A 21,542-nucleotide genomic window follows, 5' to 3' on the forward strand; every position below is an offset into this window, starting at 1 on the left:
TCTTTACTTTCAATTCTGGCAACCCCTGGAATTGCAATGTCAATGAACTAGACATTTCTTCATTCTATTATTACTATGTCTGGTGTGCTATGTTCAAGGTGTCTATCAGTTTGGATCTGGAAATTCCACAAGATCTTGATTTCCTCATTTTCTGACACCTTCTCTACCTGATGTTCCTATGGGTTTTTGGAGGCTGGTAACTTATAATTTTTGCATAATGACCAGTGCACTAACGTTTCCACTCTATGATGTCTAACTTTGTAATCTGTTTGTGCAACCTTTGGACATTCACAGATGAGGTGTGACACAGTTTCATCTTTTTCTCGGCAGAGTCTACATTTGCTGTTAGCACTAATTCCTTGGATCTTAGCTTTCATCATGTTGGTTTGGAGTGCTTGTTCTTGTGCAGCAAAAATCAAGTCTTCAGTTTCTTTCTTGGGGGTCCCCAGTTTTAGCAATGCCCATCTTGAATTATGATCATGTTTTCCATCAATATTTCTTGGGTGTTGTCCATGTATTGGTTTATTATTCCAGCTTTTTAATTTGTTTTCAAACTGCTGTTTCTTATATTGAGCCTTTGTTTCTGTTGTTTTCAAAATTTTCTCCATTTTCACTGCCTTAAGTAATTCTTCTATGCTTTTACTGATACAATCATTTAGGCTTCTTTTTTCTTCCTCTACTACCTGCTGTATTTGCAGTAATCCACAGCCTCCAATTTTTTTAGTGGTAAATATAATCTGTCCACATAACTTATGGATGTAGTGTGTGATGTATGTTCATTAGTTTCCTTGTTTTCCGATCCAATTCTTCTAATTCGTTTTGAGTCCAATCTATTATTCCAGCTGGGTATCTAATTACTGAAACTGCCATTTGTTCATGGCTTTGATTGTATTTTCCTCATTTAATTTAAAGATTTTCCACAGTCTATTATTCTTATTCTTATTAATAATCTCAAATTTTGTTATTGAGGTAGCACTTTAGCCTGAGTAAATAAAAGAAAAAGGTCCAATGAGATCCATGTTTGCATGTCTCCTGCTTCTGAAGGTTTCATAACAGCATGATTCCGTGTTAAAAAAATTTTTTTTTGATGAGGAATGTTACAGAGTTTTTAACACTGAAAGACCAGAAAAATGTGTACCTGTACTTGAAAATAATTTTTAACCTTTTGTTATTCTGAAAAACCTTGTTTCCAAATACTTTAACTCCCTGAATTAAGTTTATAGTGTTTTAAATGGTTATATATGCCATTTTGGGGGATTTATAGATTTTAATCACAGTCCTATGAGCATTACATTTGTCATATAATCTTGAATAACTGTTCATAATCCCCACCAAAGATACTTAACAGTTATTTAAACTACTGACGGCTTGATTAGAAAGGGGATTAAATTTTAAAGGATGCTGCAAAGAGTAAATTAATGGACTTCAAACATCTTTTTAAAACCAAAAGGAGTACTCTGTAATGAAAGGTTTTAGCAGGGAGCTGGCCTCAGGAAAATCCTATCTTTTAATTAGGTGGCTTCCTTTGTAAAAAAAATTTTTTTTAAAAAAAATGCCTTTAACATCAGTTCTGTAAAACTGGAAACAAGCACATTTATGTTTGTCTGCCAACCGTTCTCTTTCTTGCCATATTGGAATTTTCTAGAAAGGTATTTCATTGGTGGTGGGAGGAGCGTCAACCAAAAAGAACCCAAACAGACAAAAACCCAAAGATACCAGTATGGGTTAAGTTGGGCAGAATCAGAAGCACCGGTTGGCATCTGGAATAGGAAATGACCAGGTGGTGGATATAAACCCTACTAGCCATCCTCTCCCATGGAGTGAATCAAGATAGCCCTTTGATTTACTAATGTATTAGCAGTGATAATAATGGCACAAAACCTGGATCAGTTAAAAATAAACAAATTCTACAGCTCATTGCAAGGCTTACTCTGTGGCAGTGATGGTGGTGGAGAAAGCATTCTTCTTCACCAGCACTGCATCTGCACAGAGTTATTCAGCAGAACTGTCCTGAGTGGTTAAGGACTTACTGTTTTCTGGACTACATGAAGAGAACACAGGCCACTGGATAACCTGCTGGGAAGCCACTCCTCAAACATCTCACACAATTGAAAACCCTGGTAAGGATCACCCTAAGTCAGAGGCAACTTAACAGCATGTAACAACAACTATACCTTCAACATATATATTTAATATGCTGCTAATATAAAAACAGGTATAGAAAACAGGTGTCAGAAACTGAAGTTGTGAAGAAGTGTTCCAAGGTAAAGTAGGTGGAATTTCTGTGTTATAAAACTTTCATTTTTTCCATTACAATATGAAGTACGTATTTCTGTATTATAATTATTATGATATAATTACTTTGGCAGTCTTATAAAATTTTAAAATTACCCCTTTTCAGTATTACATGGCCATAGACATTTGGTTTATATTCCAAACTATGTATTGCACTACAGCTAATATACTTGGGCAAGAATCCAACTGACAATGTCCTTGTGTGACCCTAGCACCCAAACAGCACCTCATTAATTAGCAGCAATTTGCCTCCACACCTTCCTTCCTTCCTTCCTTCCTTCCTTCCTTCCTTCCTTCCTCAATTTATATACCACCCATTTAGGAAATCACTACTCTGGTTGGTGTATAATTAGACTTATGCATCATGTAAGTCATCCGCTGGATCCAAACCTTGGATTTATAAAATATTTTACACTGATTTTGAGGGTTTTGCCCCATGTATTTTTTAACTGACTACCTTTTAAATATATATATTTTTTCAAACTTCAGACATCTGAAAACTGTATTTGCACAGATATTATCTTGCATTCCAAATTTTATCAACATTAGTTAAACAACATGGCTGCAAGGGTAAGTTTATGTTGGCAAGGAGCCGGTGCTGCTGTTTCAGCTGCCACCTTTTGGCTTTATCACACATGATATTATAACACTTACAGACAGGCAAATTTTGATTCAGCAGACTACAAAGACATAAACAAATAAGTTGCAAAGAAGTGGGGAGGGAAGTTGAGGATGTCAATATGCATGGGTTCCATCCCCTGAGGTCTAAGGGAGGGCAAAAATGGTCCCTTGGAACCTCCTTATTCTTGGTCTAAAAGACCAGATATATCAATGTCAAATCTTTTACTAATAAAGAGTGCAAGGTGGAAAAAAGCATGATTAAGCAATTATTTCATCACCATTTAAACCATCAGATCAATATACTGTTCTATTTAAATACCACTTGAATCTGTGAATTGTGAGAAAAATACGATCTTCTCTTTTTCTAGGATTCTGTTATGTTCAATCATAACAAGTATTTAATAACATCTTGCAAAGTATCCTGTTTAATCACCTGTGCATTCGCTTAAATAATTTTTAGCATATCTTGGTATTTCTGGGATTTTAGGTCACAAAGGTGCATAAATGAATGTAATAGTAAGGGCCCAAAACTTTAAACTATGCAAATCCCACTTGTAACCTCCAGCCCAAAAATCTGAATTTTTCTAGAGATGTATCAAGCCCTACATTTTAAAGTCTTTCAGGTCACATCATTTCTCCCACTACAGCATTATTTTCTCCATCTCATTTGTTTCAAAGGAAATGTAACAACAACACTTGACAATAGTAGAAGAGGGGGTCTTTCTCTGGTAAAATGACTCATGACGAAACTGCACATAACCCTCTGTTCTTCAGGGGCTGGGAATTGGAAGACTTTTGCTCACCTCCCTCATTATCCTTGTTATCAGCACAGGAGGTTTCCATAGCAACATTGCATCCAGGCCCTCTCCAGCCGGTCTGGCAGACACACTGCCAGCTGTTCTGACCGAGTGTGCATCTCCCATTGCCATTGCACAAATCAGGGCAGCCATCTGGTTGAAGAAATGAAGAAGATAAGTACAAGAAATACTGATTTGCACTAAGATTCTACACTCCAGGCACGTTAGACAATGTTACTGTGCACTCAAAAAGAAAGGTGAAGGCTGTACCAGGCATGCTTTTGTAAGAAACTTCTTTTTTGCTTAAATGACTGAATGAATGACTACGGAAAGTACTGGGTTGAAAGAGAAATAATCTATAGACTTTTGCTGTCAAAAACATGTCTTTGGGGTTCATTTTCAAGAGCAAAACCAAATTAATTGGTTTCACTTGACTTCCACGTTGTGGCTGGATACAACTTTGGAACACAGCCACATTGAAACTTTGTGGTAAATGGGAAGATAAAGGTGCGATCAGATGGGGAAATAGCTCATGCTTGTGGCACAGTCAGATGCAAGCTATTTCTCAGCAATCACATTATGTACATGAGATTGCAAAGCCAGGCCAACTCTGATATGTGCCCAAGTTGGACCTGTTCAGTCCAGCTGGGCTGGAGCAATTCTTTCATGGACACAAGGGTCACTTAAAGGGAGATACTCCCAGCAAAGCAACCTTTTCTGGTGTGATCAGAAGTGATCCTTTCTCTTTGTCTGATTGCACCCTGAGTGCTCCTGTTCTGCCATCTCCTTTCTTACCATCTTCTTTAAAAAAAACAAAACAAGAGAGCATTTCATGGCCCTTAAGTATACTGTGTCTCCTTTCTTTCCATTAATTTCTGTCTTGAATTATGCTGAATATAATCCACAGATTTCAAAAACTACTGTATACTTTAAACAGATGGGCAATCCAAAAACAAGTCAACGTGGTATTCTAACAGCAGTTCTTCAACACACTACTCTTAAAGTGACCAAAGTTTATGCCAGAGTTGGGGGAATGAAACCCACAGCCTTCCCTCTACTAAAAGATAAGTCAGTTCAGAAATCCAATTCCTTAACAATCGCTTTTTGCAAATCAACGGCAATGTTTCCAAAGTTCATGTGCAGAGGGCACAGTCTGCTATGCAGCAACTCTAAAGACGACTCATAGCGCCTGCTGCAGCAGTGCCGGTGTCAGGTGCACTGACACCATGGGAAGCTTAAACTCATGCTTGCATTTCAGCAGGGCCTTCATCATTATGTTAGCCATCAGCTAGATCGCACTTACATGTGATTAAAGGCTGGCTTTGCTGAAAAGAGCCCTCCCCCTCTCTTTATCCTCTCTTACTGAACATTTGAACTGCTTTGCCTACTTATCCATGGCCTCATATTATTTTGGTATGCAGAACAGTATGGAAGCTTTCGGTTTCAGTCGGTCCCTCTGGCTAGATGATCTCTGAGTACTGCCAGGAGACATGAACTTATATATGCCGTTCTGACCACACAGACACAGCATATATAAGTTCATCCACTATTCATGGATAATAAGGCAGCCCGGGCATTTGACATCTTGAAGGTAAGACAGTCTCGGCAGAGACAACAGAATGTGCACTTCTTGCTCATTAAAACAAATGGGGTGGGGGTGGGGGTGGGGAGAGAGAGAGAGACTACTCTTTTCTTAGATCTGGAGTAAAAAGAAAAAGAAAAGTGTCCTTCACCAACTCTGTCTGTGAAAATAGTTTGTCAATCAAGCCAGGATATATTATTTACTCATCCTATGCTCTTATTTGAGAGAAGGAATGAGAGTAAATGCTGACAAACTAACTGCAAAGATATAACTAGATCTCTAGTGGAAATATCGAAGTCCCTCGATTATGATACCAGTGGGTTTTCTTACAACCAGCACCTCAAAAACGAAGCTCATCATCAGCCAAATGAGGTAGCAATTCTTTCAGGATTCTGATGAAAAATCCAACAGAACTGGTTTGAAGCTATGATATGTATGAACAGGTGGGTCTTGATTATGCCCAGACACGAAAAACAGGCCTGTTCAGGGCTCTCAGTGCTGTGCACCTCTGTAAATATGTTCATCTGAACATGGTTGCCTTTTTCCTTCAAACGTTTCCAGTAAACACAGGATAGTAATAGGGGCTGGAGGCAAGGCAGCCACATGTGTCTCTATTCCCCTTCACTGATTCCGCCAAGCATTTGAAGGGGACCACAACAGATCCTGCAAACAGCATAAAACCAGTGAAGGAGCAAAATATATTTGTACCTATATTTTGCTTGGCTCATAATAATTCCAGGTGTTCACACCAGAAAGTTCACACTCTATCTAACAAAACAGCAGGGAGTATTTTCCTATCCTGCATAGGATGGCAAAAGCATTGGTACAAGTATTGCTATTGGAGCCTTTCAAAAAACTGCATTGCCATTAAGGAAATGCCGTTTGCCTTGTTCCTGGAGTAAGTATCTTTCTAACACTCTGTGAACTCCTTTGGATGTTTTCGTTCTGCCTGCCCACACACTGCCCTAAATCTACGCTGCTTCATCAGTTTTGTAGCTCAGACTCTTTTCCAACACTAAGAAGGGCCTTTCACCTTACATTCGAAAGTTGCTGAGAGATGCTGCCAATATACTACATTGTACAGAAAGTAATGTGTTTTCAATCATTCCTTTTGTGAACAAAAGGGCATGTAATCTCAAGGCTTTTAGAAATGGCTAGGAACAACGGCACTGCCCCAAATAGATACTCGATGAAGCAAAAGATACATTTATATTCTACTGGCCTTTCCAGATTTCAATTAGTGAATTGTAAATGCACAGCATCTTGCTATCGTATCAACAGATTTTCCTCCATAAAAGATTTTATTTTCCTTTTTCTTTGGTGGCAGCAAAAGCTGTAACTGGAAACAGCCAGTGACTAGAAGCAGGCACCAAATTCCAGTATTGGTTTAAATGACTCTGGAATCACATAATAATGGAAAAGCTAAGGAATCGAATTAAAGAACTAAAGGGATAAGCTTAGCTAAACATCCTTTGTGCCATCCTTTATTTTTCTATAGATTACACAGATCATGTACCTCAGGCCCTGGTCCCACAAGGGAAATGTTATGTAGTTATCCACCAGTTATGTTGGCACATTTTTTTTCCTTGTCACATGAAGCAGAGTCAAGACTGAGACATTTTCTCAGCTAGCAGTGTAACTGTGGAACATTTCCCCGTTTGTGGGGGTGCCATTCCCAAGGTTGCTAAACTGTTGCTTAATCTACAGTAGAGGGCAAACCCCCCTGGATGATGTCACAGCTACTTCTGAGGGGCATGACTGCCCACCATTCTTCTTTCTCATAGGTGCTAAAGAGCTTGCATAGAGCCTTTCCTTAGGCCAATTATAATGGCATGATGTAACCATTGTCCTATCTGAATTCTGTAACCTATCTGCATACTGTCCACCATCGGTGAGCTTGTAAGGTTAATAAAAGCACAGTCCTCCTGGGGGCAGGGCAGAATTCATTGGGAACCCATTCGGTATTATTCTGCCTCTTCTACTAGTCGCCCACCAGGATCACGGCTGGCAGACATCCCTGTGTGTGTCTTACTTCTTTAACGTCTATCTCTAAGAAACTATTTGCTATCCTAATTATCTGGTGATCATCACAAAGACCATCAGCCTTCTCATTTCGTGACTCCAACATCCATTGCCAGGAGAGTTGTGTTATTTTGCACCTTTATTGTTCTAGTGCATTCCTTACCAGGATTGCCTGTGTGCACGGCCTGCCCCACTTCTTTTCAGAATTGAAGCCAGGAAGGGGGCTGCTACCTCTGCTGTGTGCACATTAATTTTTAAAAAACTTTCATGCCTGATACATCAATAGGTTGGTAAAAGTATGTCACAGGGGGCTGTCGCTGTTACATTACTGGTGAATATTTTTTTTCCTTGTGGAAGGATACACTGAAACGTTGGTATGCCAATGTCACACTGGGGGGGGGGGTGGAGGGTGGGATCGCCAGTTGGATATCCCAAGGCCATTGCTGAAATGCATTTCTGCAGGAGCAGGCAGTGCAAAAGAGGGACACTTTCCTAAACAAAAATCTCATCCCGAAAAATGTTCTCTCTAATTTCCAGTCTGCTGGAGCTGGAAACAACAGCTGAGGGTGCATGGGGGAAGAGGAAAGCTGTCTGGAGGAGGGTGGAGTCACGCACACTTGTGCACCTTAGAGGGAGATTTGTTTCTGATAGATAGATAGATAGATAGATAGATAGATAGATAGATAGATAGATAGATAGATAGATAGATAGATAGATAGATAGATAGATAGATAGATAGATAGATAGATAGACAGATAGACAGATAGACAGATAGACAGATAGACAGAGAGAGGAAGGAAGGAAGGAAGGAAGGAAGGAAGGAAGGAAGGAAGGAAGGAAGGAAGGAAGGAAGGAAGGAAGGAAGGAAGGAAGGAAGGAAGGAAGGAAGGAAGGAAGGAAGGAAGGAAGGAAGGAAGGAAGGAAGGAATCATGGCTAAACTGCTCCTTGAAGCAATAGAGAAAATAAACCAATGCCATAGTGTAGCCGGCCATAATGATTCAAATAGGAGAAAATAAATCAAGTATTGCTAAAAGTTCTAATTTTTAGAACTTAATAATAATAATAATAATAATAATAATAATAATAATAATAATAATAATAATAATAATAATAATAATAATAATAATAATAATTATTATTATTATTATTATTATTATTATTATTATTATTATTATTATTATTATTATTATTATTATTATTATTATTATTATTATTATTATTATTATTATTATTATTATTATTTTATTTTATTTTATTTTATTTATATCCCGCCTATCTGGTCAGTTAAGACCACTCTAAGCGGCTGTAACAGTAATAGTAATAATAATATGTTATATATTGGAACAGCACATCAGCAATGCCTTACATTCGGAACAATTAAAAAGAAATGCAAAATTTCCTTCTCTCTCCTCTGCTGCAGGTGAGTGGAAAGGAAACTTTTCATTTCTCTAGATATTTAACTAGCTTCAGCAATGCGACAGCCAGATGGCCTGCTTAACAATCATGAGAAATAGAAAATTTGTTTTTGTTTAAAAGGCAAGAAGATTGTTTTTGATTTTGCTATGTGGGTTGCTGTGACTGATTCTTGCACATCGATGCAACAATGGCCCCAAATATATCTCACCTCAAAGTGACCCTATTTAGCATGATCTAGACCACAGGTCCTCAACTCCCGGTCCGTAACCCGGCAGTGGTCTGCAGCCTACCCAGGACCTACTCCCTTGCACATCTGTGTGAATGCGATATGTGCATGTGCATGCACACGTTCCGCCCCTGCGAGTGCACTGTGTGCATGTGCACAAGTGCTCCCCACGAGCACAACATGCGCATGTGTGCTAGTGAGCTCCACCCTTCTGCGGGCACGCAGAAGACAGAGTGCAGTAGGTGTGAGGCCCTTTAGTCTCAGGGAGAGGTGAAAGTTGAAAAGATTAGAACAAAAGCACCCTGGCATTTCAAAGCCTTCTGAATGCTAATATGGACACCAATGACAGGGTGGCTGGGGTGTGTGTGTGTGCTGCCATCTGACCTTTTGTGGGAAACAATTGTGGATATTCAATTGCTGAACAGGGCTTGCCTACATGGAAGAATGTGTATTTGTTTTTCACTAAAGTGGAAGATTCTGCTCTTTACATTTTACATTGGGCAAGAATCACCACATGCTTGCATGCCCTATAAGTGCTCCTCCATTGCTTGTAAAGTGTCCCTAGAATGTACAATTCACACTGCGCTCAGGCTGAGAAAGGAGTACTGTATTTGTAGCACAGTGGCACAAAAGGAAGCAGCATCCTGCGCTGTCTAAAACACATCCTAAAGACATTTTATTTTACTTCTTTGGCATTTTGCATGCTGTTTGGCAACTGTAATGATATTGCATCAAGGGAGGCATTACACTATAGTACACCTGATTTATTTTCAATGCAAAACAAGCATTAATTGTGAATACATGCTCATGTTTTCCTGTTCAGAGGAAAATGAAGAGCAATAAACAGATCACAGTAGCATTGAGTTTTCCTCATAAGAACATCCGAGCAAGATGAAAACATGAACAGTAGGAAGCCAGCAAAATCTCTGAGAAGTTTTCATTGCAGCTGGGAATTAATGGACATGACTTTGCTTTTAGCTTGAAGAATGAAGGAAGAAACAGTACAACAGGCATAGTGTTGCTAGGAAACACTGCACCACCACAGCAAAGTTCATTCCATTTGTGGCCTTCTAAAGGCAGACTTTATATTTCAGAAATGTTTTTTTAAAAACACAAAACAAAAACAGTTTCCATTAAAAACATAATAGATACATGAAAGCAAGCCTACCGATAAGCCACAATGTGGTCTAATTATTTACATCAAGAAGAGCTGTTATGTGTGATGTATGTGTGTGCCTGTCCCCTTTAAAAGGCTGTATAAATGGACAATAAATTGAGCTTTGACAAAGACTCTAAGTGCAAAGTCAGGTAGTGGCTACTTTTAATCTTTTTTAAAAATGCTCAAAAACACATTAAAATTATGTCTGCATAAATATTTATTTGGCAGGCAATAGAAAATGCTTTGTCAACCATCAGTCAACACTTTTATCCTAAGAGCCTATTTATGCAATACTCAAATGGCTGGACAATCAGCTGTAGAGTAATGACTATCTTCAGTTCCTTATGTTCATGCACGATATTTACATTTAAATCTGAATTAGGTGCTTCTAAAATCTTCCTGAACATTTATAATGGTCCGTCTTGATGACTGGGTTACAATGAGTAAGTGCTGAAGTTCTTTACCAAATTAGCTTGAACAGCTGCAATAAAAACTTGCACACTGGAGCAATGTTCTGATAGAAAGGAGACATCTCCATCTACAGATGCTGCCTGCTCCACAGATTTTGTTGCAGCAGGATCACACGTAGTGCAGGCACACAGTGGTAAAACTAGGCACTTTATTTACAAGATTCAGGAAATGGAGGACTCACTGAAAACAAACTACTGTATTCTAGACAAAGATATTCTCCTGCATGCCTTATATCTGAAACATGGCAGCCTATAGGGATCTTCAGATTTCTTGGACTACAAAGCCTATAGTTTTGCATTCTGGGAGTTCTACCTGAGTTACATACATCTTAGAGACAACTAAATGTAATTCGCTTAGAGAAAAGGCCTAAATTAAAAGGCTCTGAGGACTGGCTAGGACAGGCTTCACCTAGCTTCCTGTGCAGAAATAATGCTCCTAGCAGCAGCCTGAACAGGAACTGGAAGCTTAGGTAGAGCTAGGCCTAACAAAGCCTCTGAGCCTTCCAGTTTAAGCCTTTGAAAATCCATCTCTAGCAACCTAAGGTGTCCTGACGTGCTGCTGCAATGGAGACACCAGGTTGGGCCTGCATGATTGACGTCACAGAATCTGTTACTCTAAATATGTATACTACTCTAAATACAGCATACTGGTGTGGATCTCCTGGCACTATTACTATATCAATAAGCATTTCTTAGGGTGACTGTCACGTTCCCTCCATGCAAAGGGCTTGTCTGCAAGGTGCGGCCCTGCTTCAGGCATCCACACAGTTATCACAGAGACTTGTAAAGGGATTCCTAAACATAAGCAGCTCCTCACGCACAGCCGTCCCTTTGCAGATACCTGCACCCATCACCTGGATGTCAGTTTGGAGGCACCATTTTCTACCTATTATCTTTAAGGACAAGGCTACCACTAATTTCACAACTGCAGGAGGTGGGGAAAGAGAGTACAACCTGGGAGGGTCTACTTAAAACAAACAATCCTATTTTTCTTCTCTGCTATAGTACAGAAAATGTCACATTGACAGATGGGCCTCTGTGCCACATTCACAGAGCTTATGAGAATGGGCACCATATGAGAACCAGCAGACAGATGACTTGCATGTCCACCCATGGGTCTCGACATGACCTAGCAAAGTTGCATCCCAGCACAAGAGGAAAGCTACTATTCTTCTTCATTTCAGTTCTCAGCTTGCTTAAATCAATATTAAAGAAAAACAAGACATCTAAATTACCAGACCCAATAGGCTTTCTCATGATGGGTTGTTTAATGCAAACTTCCTTGTTCTTTAGTTTGGGGAACATCTGATAAAAAAACATAGTACACCTCACAGAAGTCATCTACCTGAGCAGGTCATCTTGAGCTACTAATTAAAATTCCTCCCTCTGCCTTGCTCCCTCATCTCGCCCTGGTATGCCATTTGCTTTGTTTTTCGCCCTGATGGACAATAAACCATGTATGTCAGGAATCCATGCAAGGATGAGCAAATTCCAGCATTCTGTACTGCTGGCTCTGCTAGCTAAGGCTCATGGGAACTGCAGTCCAACATCTGGAAAGCCACACCTTCCCCATTTCTATTCCGTTATTTTGGCAATCTGAACATAAAAATAAATCCTTCTAAATACACACAAGAAAGAATAAGGAAATTCTATTGAAACAGATAATGGCATAAAAGTTGAAGGAAATCGTCTAAGTGAGGAAGAAAACATGAAATAATAAAACCCAAATTAAATAATAAAAGTTAATAAAATGCATCAAGCCATCTGTGCCCCCAAAAGCAGTGTTGTATTCTGAACCACCATTGAAATATGAACCTAAATATTTAGGCAGAGTGCAATCCCCCCCTCCAAACCAGTTGCACCACCCAAATGGACTTACTAACTATGTACTACAGCACCTCCATCTTATACAGCCGGAATACTAGATGACGATCCTTATCTAGGCCATTACCACTCCAGAACAGTATAAAAATGAATGTGTTAGTGCTGCATCAATTATCCTGAGGACACACCTGAAACTGATTAACTTCCCCACCTCCCTCAACCAGGTCTAAGTAATGCAAACCAGTTGGAATGGAGTGACATTCAGCAAGCGAGCCAACAGACTTGAGAAGGCAATATGTACTATGCATTCTCGAAGGTTTTCAGGGCTGGGATCCGATGTTTGTTGTAGGCTTTTGGGCTGTTTGGCCATGTGCAGAACATGGCCAAACAACCTGAAAAACCTACAATAACCATTGCAATCTGTACTATTTGGCTGGGAGAGAAAACCAGAAGAATGAACAGGGATAACATTCTAATTCCTCTTACAAATATAGGCCATTATACTGAGAGAAACCTGTTGATCTTTTTAGCCAGTACCATCAACTCTGGCCAAAACTCTGACTCAGTTTCAGGTAAGGTCATTTTGTAGCCCTATCTAGAGCCCTAGTGTCCCTAGCTTTTCTTTAAAAGCTAACCAGACCCTATTTAGCTTCTGAAATGAATTGTGTGTATTTTTTTTCTATAACTCACAGCACCATTATTCCTCTTACCCAAAACCATACTATCAGGTACACCTCCATTCCTTTTGAAGATCACCCAGTGACTCTCCTGTGTACACACCAATATCACCAAGTTAAACAATAACTCAGGTATTAAACTCTAGCCACACATTTCAGCATTTTATAATGTAGAGTATGTTGTTGTTGTGTGCCTTCAAGTTGGAACCAACATATAGTGATCCAAATGGGGTTTTCAAGAAAGTGAGCTATTTTAAGGAGCAGTTTTACCAGTTCCATGCCCCCAATATGTTTCCATGCTGAGTGGGGATTCAAACCCAGGTCTCCTGAGTCCCAGTCCATCACTCTATCCACTACACCAGTGGTTCTTAACCTTTGTTACTCGGATGCCTTTGAACTGCAACTCCCAGAAACCCCAGTCAGGACAGCTGGTGGTGAAGGCTTCTGGGAGTTGCAGTCCAAAACTCCTGAGTAACCCAAGGTTAAGAACCAGTGCACTAAACCACAACAGGTACCGTATCAATACAAAGTCTAGGCAGTCATTAAAGTTTGCAAATGGGGTTTGATATGACTGTTTTCCTTGTTTTTGAAATCACAATTTACATTTCCCTCCTTATTATATCCTATTTTTATGCTTAGATTTCAATGAATGTGCATAGGGTTTTGCGGTGTAATGATTTTTTAAATAACACTTCTTTTAACAAAGGATAGTGTAGCAATTAAGATAAAAAGAAGCAACAGTGCCTCAATGGCTTTGACAGCAAGAGCTATTGCTTACTGAAAAGAAAGCAACTGGTTTGAGTCATTCTGCAAGAGAGCCAAGGATGTACTTTTAGGCTCTGTGATAGAACACACATTTTGCATGCAGAAGATTCGAGTTCAGTTCCTGGTATCTCCAATTTAGATGCACCATGAAGTCCTGATTTTGGTTGAAAATTCAAATCATTCTGGGTTAGAAGGACAAAATAAACAACATCCTGTACAAGGTTTTCTGGTTTAATCTTTTCCAATCAAAACTAAATCAGAAAGGCATAATAATGTAGACTGAAGTGGCTTGAGGCACAGGAGTTGTTTTTCCTTTAGTTATTTTAGCCTAAGTTCTATGAACACTTCTTCAGAAATAAATTCTATTTAAGTGGGAAATAAATAAATAAATAAATAAATAAATAAATAAATAAATAAATAAATAAAGAAAGAAAGAAAGAAAGAAAGAAAGAAAGAAAGAAAGAAAAAAATCTGGCTTTTAGAGTCCCTTCCCACACAATTTTCTCTAGACTTTCTAAATATCATTGGCAATTAGCAGAAAAAGCAAAATGGATTCCCTCCCCTGCCGTAAACTTAAGAAATAAAAAATTCTTATAGATTTTACGTGTACATTCATAATGAACTCAGGCTACATTTCTCCTGTACAGAATCTGGAACATGTTGAAAAAGCAGTCTTGGGACTATTTTTTTGAAGTGATGATAAACCTAAAATTAATCAGTATTCACTAGAACTTTGCCCAGTTGGTTGCAAGAGTGTTGTTTTAAGGGAACATTTTGTGAGCCAAATGCTGTTTGCAAATACCGAGCGTAAAAGTTCCGTATACAGAGTGCTGTGCTTTTGTTCCCGAGATCTCCAGCTTGTAATTATATTAAGAATGCAATCTATTGAAAGCCACAGTGCATTTCACTTGCACGAAGGGTTTATGAACTCTCCCTTGTGTAAGCATCAACAGAACGGAACAGACTATTCCACATGCAGTTAGAACCAACAGGATACTGCCCCAAGGATTTAGGCAACAGCATTAGCTTTGCAGATAAGAATAAAGCACAAGGCATCATGCATATAACGTTATCAATCTAGAACAGAAAATAGACCACTGTGAAAGTGTAGGGATTTGGTTTCCTTTGGAGTTTGATGCAAAATCTATAGAAAAACAATGAAGACTTGTTTCTGAATCCAATTGTCCTGCTACAGTAATAATGGAACTTAGGTAAAGGTGAAGGTTCCCCTTGACATTTAGTCCAGTTGTGTCTGATTCTAGGGCACGGTGCTCATCCCTGTCTCCAAGCCGTAGAGCCAGCGTTTGTCCATAGACAGTTTCCGTGGTCAAATGGCCAGTGTGACTAGACACAGAACACCGTTACCTTCCCTCCGTGGTCGTACCTATTTACATGCTTTCGAACTGCATTTGCATGCTTTCGAACTGCTAGGTTGGCAGGAGCTGGGACAAGCGACGGGAGCTCACTTCGTCGCGTGGATTCTATCTTACAGCTGTAGGTCTTCTGACCTTGCAGCACAGAGGCTTCTGCGGTTTAACCCACAGCGCCACCACGTCCCTAATCAATGGAACTTACATAACTGCTAATTTGTGAAATTCCCATCAATTTACTGGGTATGTTGGAGTAAAACTGGATGCAGGCTTTTTACCCATGACTGACTACAACATGGACTGCTGCTAGTGTTCCATATTATGTGGTTAACAATCTAAAAGCAAATAGGCTGTAAACTGAGTTCAGCTGAAAGCCAAAAGTATACTAAAGCATCCTTGCTCTTTATTTCATAGAACAGTGGCTTGCATCCCAACACTCACAGCTGCTTTATGCAAGAGCACACACTGACTGCAAGGCTGGCATAAACATTTTTTTTTAAAGTCAGGGAAAATGCCTTGTTATCCTAACTGTGCAGTGGAGGCACAAACCCAGCTGGGTTCAAAGACTGGTTTTAAATCCGAATGGATTCCTCTTTTTACTGATATCCCTGGTATTATTTTTCAAGTGCAAGGATTTGTTTGTAAAAAAAATGCACACGTCTTTTACTCAGTAATCCACAGCACTTTGAAATAAAAAGAACACAACTAGAATCAGTCTAGTAGAGTTTTGTTGCTGTTTTCCTCTGCCACTGTCATTTTTCAAAGGGAGAGTACAGGGTAACTGCAAAGATCACTCATGTTGATTTCATATGATAATTTTTGGCATCATACTGGCACCTCGTCTAATATATTTAATGTTGTCCAGGGAGTTAATTATCTTCTCTAATTAAATTAACAGGATTTGATTTTTTTTAAGTGTATGCCAAACAAGGAGACTTTGAATATGAGGAGATGCCTTCTTGAATCCCTATCAATGCTCTAATCTAGCAGGCCACAATATAACCTCAAAAGTATAGAATCTAATGCATTGATGTGAACCATTACCCAAAATTGAAATCTCCACCCTTTCAGAAATATCATTAGGTTAAGATATCACCAAGTTACTTCTAATACTTTCCTTCTAGGGAACTCTTATTATTTGCCCATGCAGCCTTCCCAAGCTATAGCTTCTGCATTCCTTAACTAGTCAGCCCAAATCCAGTCATGGAATTCCGATAATAAAGCAAAATTCCTATTGATCCAAGAAGTCAGGACATCAAATCTTAACTCCATCTTGAGTATTCCCAAAGTCACTGTTACCTTTTTGTTACCTGCTTGTACCATATAACTATGATTGAATCTCACTGACAAGTTAATTGCAGGATATAACTTTCACAAACAATCTGCTGTGTGGACCCATAATTCTGTTTTGTTTTGCCTGGGATGCTGTCAGTTCCTTGGAAGCTAGTCCTAGTGTTTTCCTTCCCTCTTGGTCCAAACCATTTTTCAGTTTGCTCCGTGCTTGTGTTCCCAGGCAGAGCTTCACATTCTGTTTAACACCCATTGCAGCATTCATGCCACGTTGATTACAGTGTGGTGGTCAGTCTCCCCACTGAGATGGCCTTCTGCTCTTCGTGGGGAGTCACAACATTGGGAACGTAGACACATGTGATCACTTGCAGAAATCTGAGAGCCTGTGTTTCATAGTAGGAGTAAGTGGGGAAATTCTTAAGGATGATTGGTTGTAAGCTCAGTGGTTCACCCTGGTTTTAATAGCCAGCTTAAGAATCTATTATGTGGAGACTTTGCTGGACCTCAACTTCTCTGTGTCCTACCTTTCACTAACTTCCTTCTCTTTTCCTTTTCCCAGTCAGGGACTCAGGAGAAGCATTGTTTTACTGCATTCCATTTCAGATTCTGTTATTGCAAATCCATTGTGAACCATGCAGTAGGGATATGAATCTTGCTGCCAGTTGATCTTAGAGGGGGGGGGGATAAAAGGAGGGAAATCCTTTTTCTCTCTCCTTGTGATGATATTTCTGGGTGCACAATTTCCTACCTAAGAAATGTAGATGAAAGATTGGCAGATGAAGCTTCCAAGAGGGCAGCCCATGGCCCCCCCATCTGCTCAACAATATTTTCCCAACAGAAATAGCATGGGATTCTTCAGAGATTTCACAGTATTTTTTTTCCCTGAAAGCAATGTCAAGTTCCACAAAGTTAGGACAATTCCCCCATAGAACAACATTCTTTTTCTGCACTAGATTGCACATGGAAAAGGTGGGGGGAAATTTGCGAAACTACACATGGTTCTACAATTCCTGTGTTGAATGGAACTGTTTCTGTGCAGGAGTCACCAGAAAGTTATTAAACTGTGCAAAATTTGTCAGTTTCCCACACAAAATAACAGACCAAAATAAAGGTCTAGGGCAGTGTTTCTTAACCTTTTTGAAAGAAACACCCCCTTGAGCCATTGAGGAAATTATCATCGCCCCCCTCCCTGAGGTGATATCTTACCTACCTACCTACCGACTGACCGACCTACCTTGTCTCCCTCCCCACCTGGGTGCGAGGCAGTGCTTCATAGGGCAAGAATGGGGACCCAAGAGACCCTTTCCTTCCACCCGATCCACACTCAGTGCTCCCCCTAAAGGAGAGATGTGGCAGGTAGAAAGAGCTGGATCATCTGGCGGCAGCAGCAGCACCGGATCTACTGCCAGCACTGCGGCTGCAGTCGCCTTTACAGGTTTGGCTCGCTCCAGCACCCCCCTACCGCCCCCTTCTGTTCTTTCGCCCCCGCACTGCCCCTTTTCATTCTACCGCGCCCCTGAAAAATGAAATTGCCCCCTGGGGGGCATTATTGCCTACGTTAAGAACCACTGCTCTAGGGGAACGGGACTCTGGGCTCATTTTTATGGGAAGCTGAGAAATCCAAAGGATAAAGTCTGGACAGGAAATCTTGATACAGCAAGATCTGAAAAATTGCAGATGAGGAATTTTACAACTTCTTGTTATGCCCTTCCCATGTGGACTGGGCAAATAGTGGTAGTTTTTTTGTGCCTCCCCAGAAAATATGGTTTAAAGAGTCAAGGTCTGCCACTAAAGGGTGGTAGTAAAGTATTCCACCAATCAATCAATCAATCAATCAATCAATCAATCAATCAATCAATCAATCAATCAATCAATCAATCAATCAATCAATCAATCAATCAATCAAATCAACCAACCAACCAACCAACCAACCAACCAACCAACCAACCAACCAACCAACCAACCAACCAACCAACCAACCAACCAACCAACCAACCAACCAACCAACCAACCAACCAACCAACCAATGATTTCTATTTCATGAATGATTATTTATTTTCACAGCATAAATAACATTTTATGGAAAACTAAGGTTTTTTGTTTGAAAAAAATTTAATTTAATCACTCATATATCAAATGCTGAGCTGGTTGGATGGCTCAGTAATTTAAGTATCTGGGTACGAACTCAGAGGTTGGGAGTTTGATTCTCCACTGTGAGTGACTCTGGTCACGCTGCACAGTCCCAGGACACCCCACCCCCCAAAGAAGGGAATGGCAAACCACTTCTGAGTATTCTCTACCTGGGAAACCCTGAAAGGGTTGCCATAAATCGGAACTGACTTGAAGGTACATGATTATTTTTAAATACTGTAATCTTCTTTAAGTTTTTAGAATTTTTTAAAAAAAAGAAAATTAACTCATTATCCATTTTGGTTATGTTCACTAGGAGTCTGGCTCCCAAGCAGTCCAGCAATTTGTGCAATGGCTCTCAGCCCCTCTGGCAATGCCCACCACTGTTAAAAAAAACACCTTTTAAAGTTTATGGATCATAGCTGAAATTCTGTTGCTTAGCCCCTTTGAATCAGATTTTGTGAGCAAACACCTCCATACATGCCATTGATTCAAATGGGTCTATTCTAGCTGTGACTTACTTTAATACAGTAAATTGAAACTATATTAGGCCCATTGGAATAAAGTACAGTATTCAAAAGCCTATTCTAGTGCAACTTATTGCAACTTATTTACATTTACATTAATGAACTCCACTAAAACCATTGTTGCTATGTTGAATTGTTGCCAATGGTAGGACCTTTTGGGAGCTCACTAGTACTGCTGGAAGAAGGCAGTAATTGAACACACACAGGGAATTCCTGGATGGTGAGGGGCAAAGCCGCAATGAAATGTTACAAGAGAGCTCACCTGCACATACATATGGAAGCACTTTGAAAAATGCTATCTTCAACTTTCTGCTTCCTCTAAATTGTTGAACTCTTAAGTAATGGTTCTAATATCAGTAGGTCACAGGTAAAACGTTTATTGACAGTAAAGATTACCCTAAGAGGGAACAGTTTATGTGAAACCCTCCTAATTCCTTAAATCTATAGAATGCCTGCAGGCACAAGGTAGCATTTCCTGTCTAATGAAACTGACACTTGGGCCCTGTGGCTACACAAATTCCTTCCATTTGAACTCTTATTGTTTGGGGTTAGAAGATCAGAAGCCTAATCTTGCTTGACTAGAAGCTTGTCCAAAGTACAGCCTATCTTTATCTGAGGATGGCTGCTCCCAAACAATGCTGTGCCTATTGCCCATGAACAAAACAAACAATAAACCTCATGCCTTGTTATTCTTCCTTGAGATTTCATAAAAGACAAGTATAGTCATGGGATCAGGTGTCACAGAACAATCTCTGATCTCCCTAAAAATGCTCCTTCCTAAATAATTAACACCTTCTGCTTCCTTGGATGGAAAGTGAGCCATAAATATTGCTTGAAGAAGAATAAAACATGTGTATCAAGAAAGAAGTCCTGTTGACAGACTTATATGATATTATATCTTTAAAATAATGCCAAAGTGACCCCTAAGACCAACAAGTAGCTTTAGCCATTATGGAATTCAGAGAGAAGGTGAGAGAGAACCTAGAGTTATGCAATTTACAGATTTTACTATCGAAAATAAATCCTGTGGATGAGCTTTGCTCTATTAAAATATTACCTGAATGTTTGGAAACTGAGTTCAGACTTCACATGGTTGTGCTTAAGTGTGCTTCTGTTTGATTTACCATTTATTTATTTATTTATTTATTTATTTATTTATTTATTTATTTATTTATTTATTTATTTATTTATTTATTTATTTATTTATTTATTGAGCTTATATGTCACCCATTTAGACATAGTCTACTCTGGGCGTCTCACAAAATATGTAATAAAAACAATATGTAATAAAAACAATTGACAATTAAAATAACAATAAATCCATATCGTTTGGCACAGGGGACACACAGGATACTTGTCAAGATATTTCTGTAGAATTACAACTTACCAATCACTGGCTAGAATCATAGAACTATAGAGCCAGAAGAGACCCGAAGGATCAGTAAGTCCAACCCTCTGCCAAACCTGGAAATCCACAGCTACAGCATCCCTAACACATGGCTATCTAGCCTCTGTTTGCAAATCTCCAGTGAAGAAGAATCCACTACACTTCAAGAAAGTCCATTCTGCTTCTGAAGAGCTCTTATTATCAAGAAGTTCTTCCTAGTGATTAGGTGAAATCTCCTTTCTCATAATTTGAATCAATTGCTTCAGGTCTTATCCTATGGAAATACCGAAAACAAGCGTGTTCCATTTTCCTGTGACACTCCTTCAAATATTTCAAGATGGCTATCATATTGCCTCTTAGTCTTTTATTCTCTAGGATACACGTTAGAGATTGGGATTTTTGGATTTTCTGAACACCTGAATGTGAGGTGATAAAGCTTTGAGGCCAAGCTCCACTCAAGCTTCCTGACTGGCAAAAATAATTCCCAGTTAATACTCTGGCAGTAACAGGAAGCTTTCTAATTCAGGCCTTTCTCCCAGATGTCCCACATTTGATTGTTTGTAAGGTACCTGTAAGGTAGGTAACATTCCAAAATGGAGAATTACAGTATGTGTAGTCTAGAAAATCCAAAAACCTCATCCCTAATAAATATACCCAGCTCCCTCAGCTGTTTCTTGCAGAATTGGTTTCCAAACTTTTTATCATCCTCATTGCCCTCTGCACACATTGCACCTTGTGCTACCCAGAACTGGACACAGTATTCCAGGTGTGGTCTGGGCAGAGCAGAACAAAATGATTGTATTACTTCCCTTAACATTATACTTCTCTTGATGAAACTAAGGACTCTAGTTACAGGGTATCGTAAGCTGTATATAAAGAAGCTCCAAACTCAAACCCATAAGGCTAAATTCAATTGTTAAATCTCCACTAAAGTAGACCCATTGAATAAATGGGCCTTATTAAGTCAATATTAACTGTTGTTT

General features: G+C 39.4%; 1 protein-coding gene across 11 annotated transcripts in view; it reads right to left on the reverse strand.

Annotated features, from left to right (window-relative positions):
• Positions 1–21,542, reverse strand: part of TENM2 (teneurin transmembrane protein 2) — a 1,058,578-nt gene that overhangs the window by 75,777 nt on the left and 961,259 nt on the right. For all 11 annotated transcript variants that reach the window (XM_078385828.1, XM_078385826.1, XM_078385824.1 and 8 more), the window contains one exon: positions 3,720–3,866. In XM_078385828.1, the coding sequence (XP_078241954.1) occupies positions 3,720–3,866 (147 nt within the window). The remainder of the gene's footprint in view (positions 1–3,719; positions 3,867–21,542) is intronic.

The sequence above is a fragment of the Pogona vitticeps genome, chromosome 2, assembly GCF_051106095.1.
Source record: "Pogona vitticeps strain Pit_001003342236 chromosome 2, PviZW2.1, whole genome shotgun sequence".
Taxonomy (NCBI): Eukaryota; Metazoa; Chordata; class Lepidosauria; order Squamata; family Agamidae; genus Pogona; species Pogona vitticeps.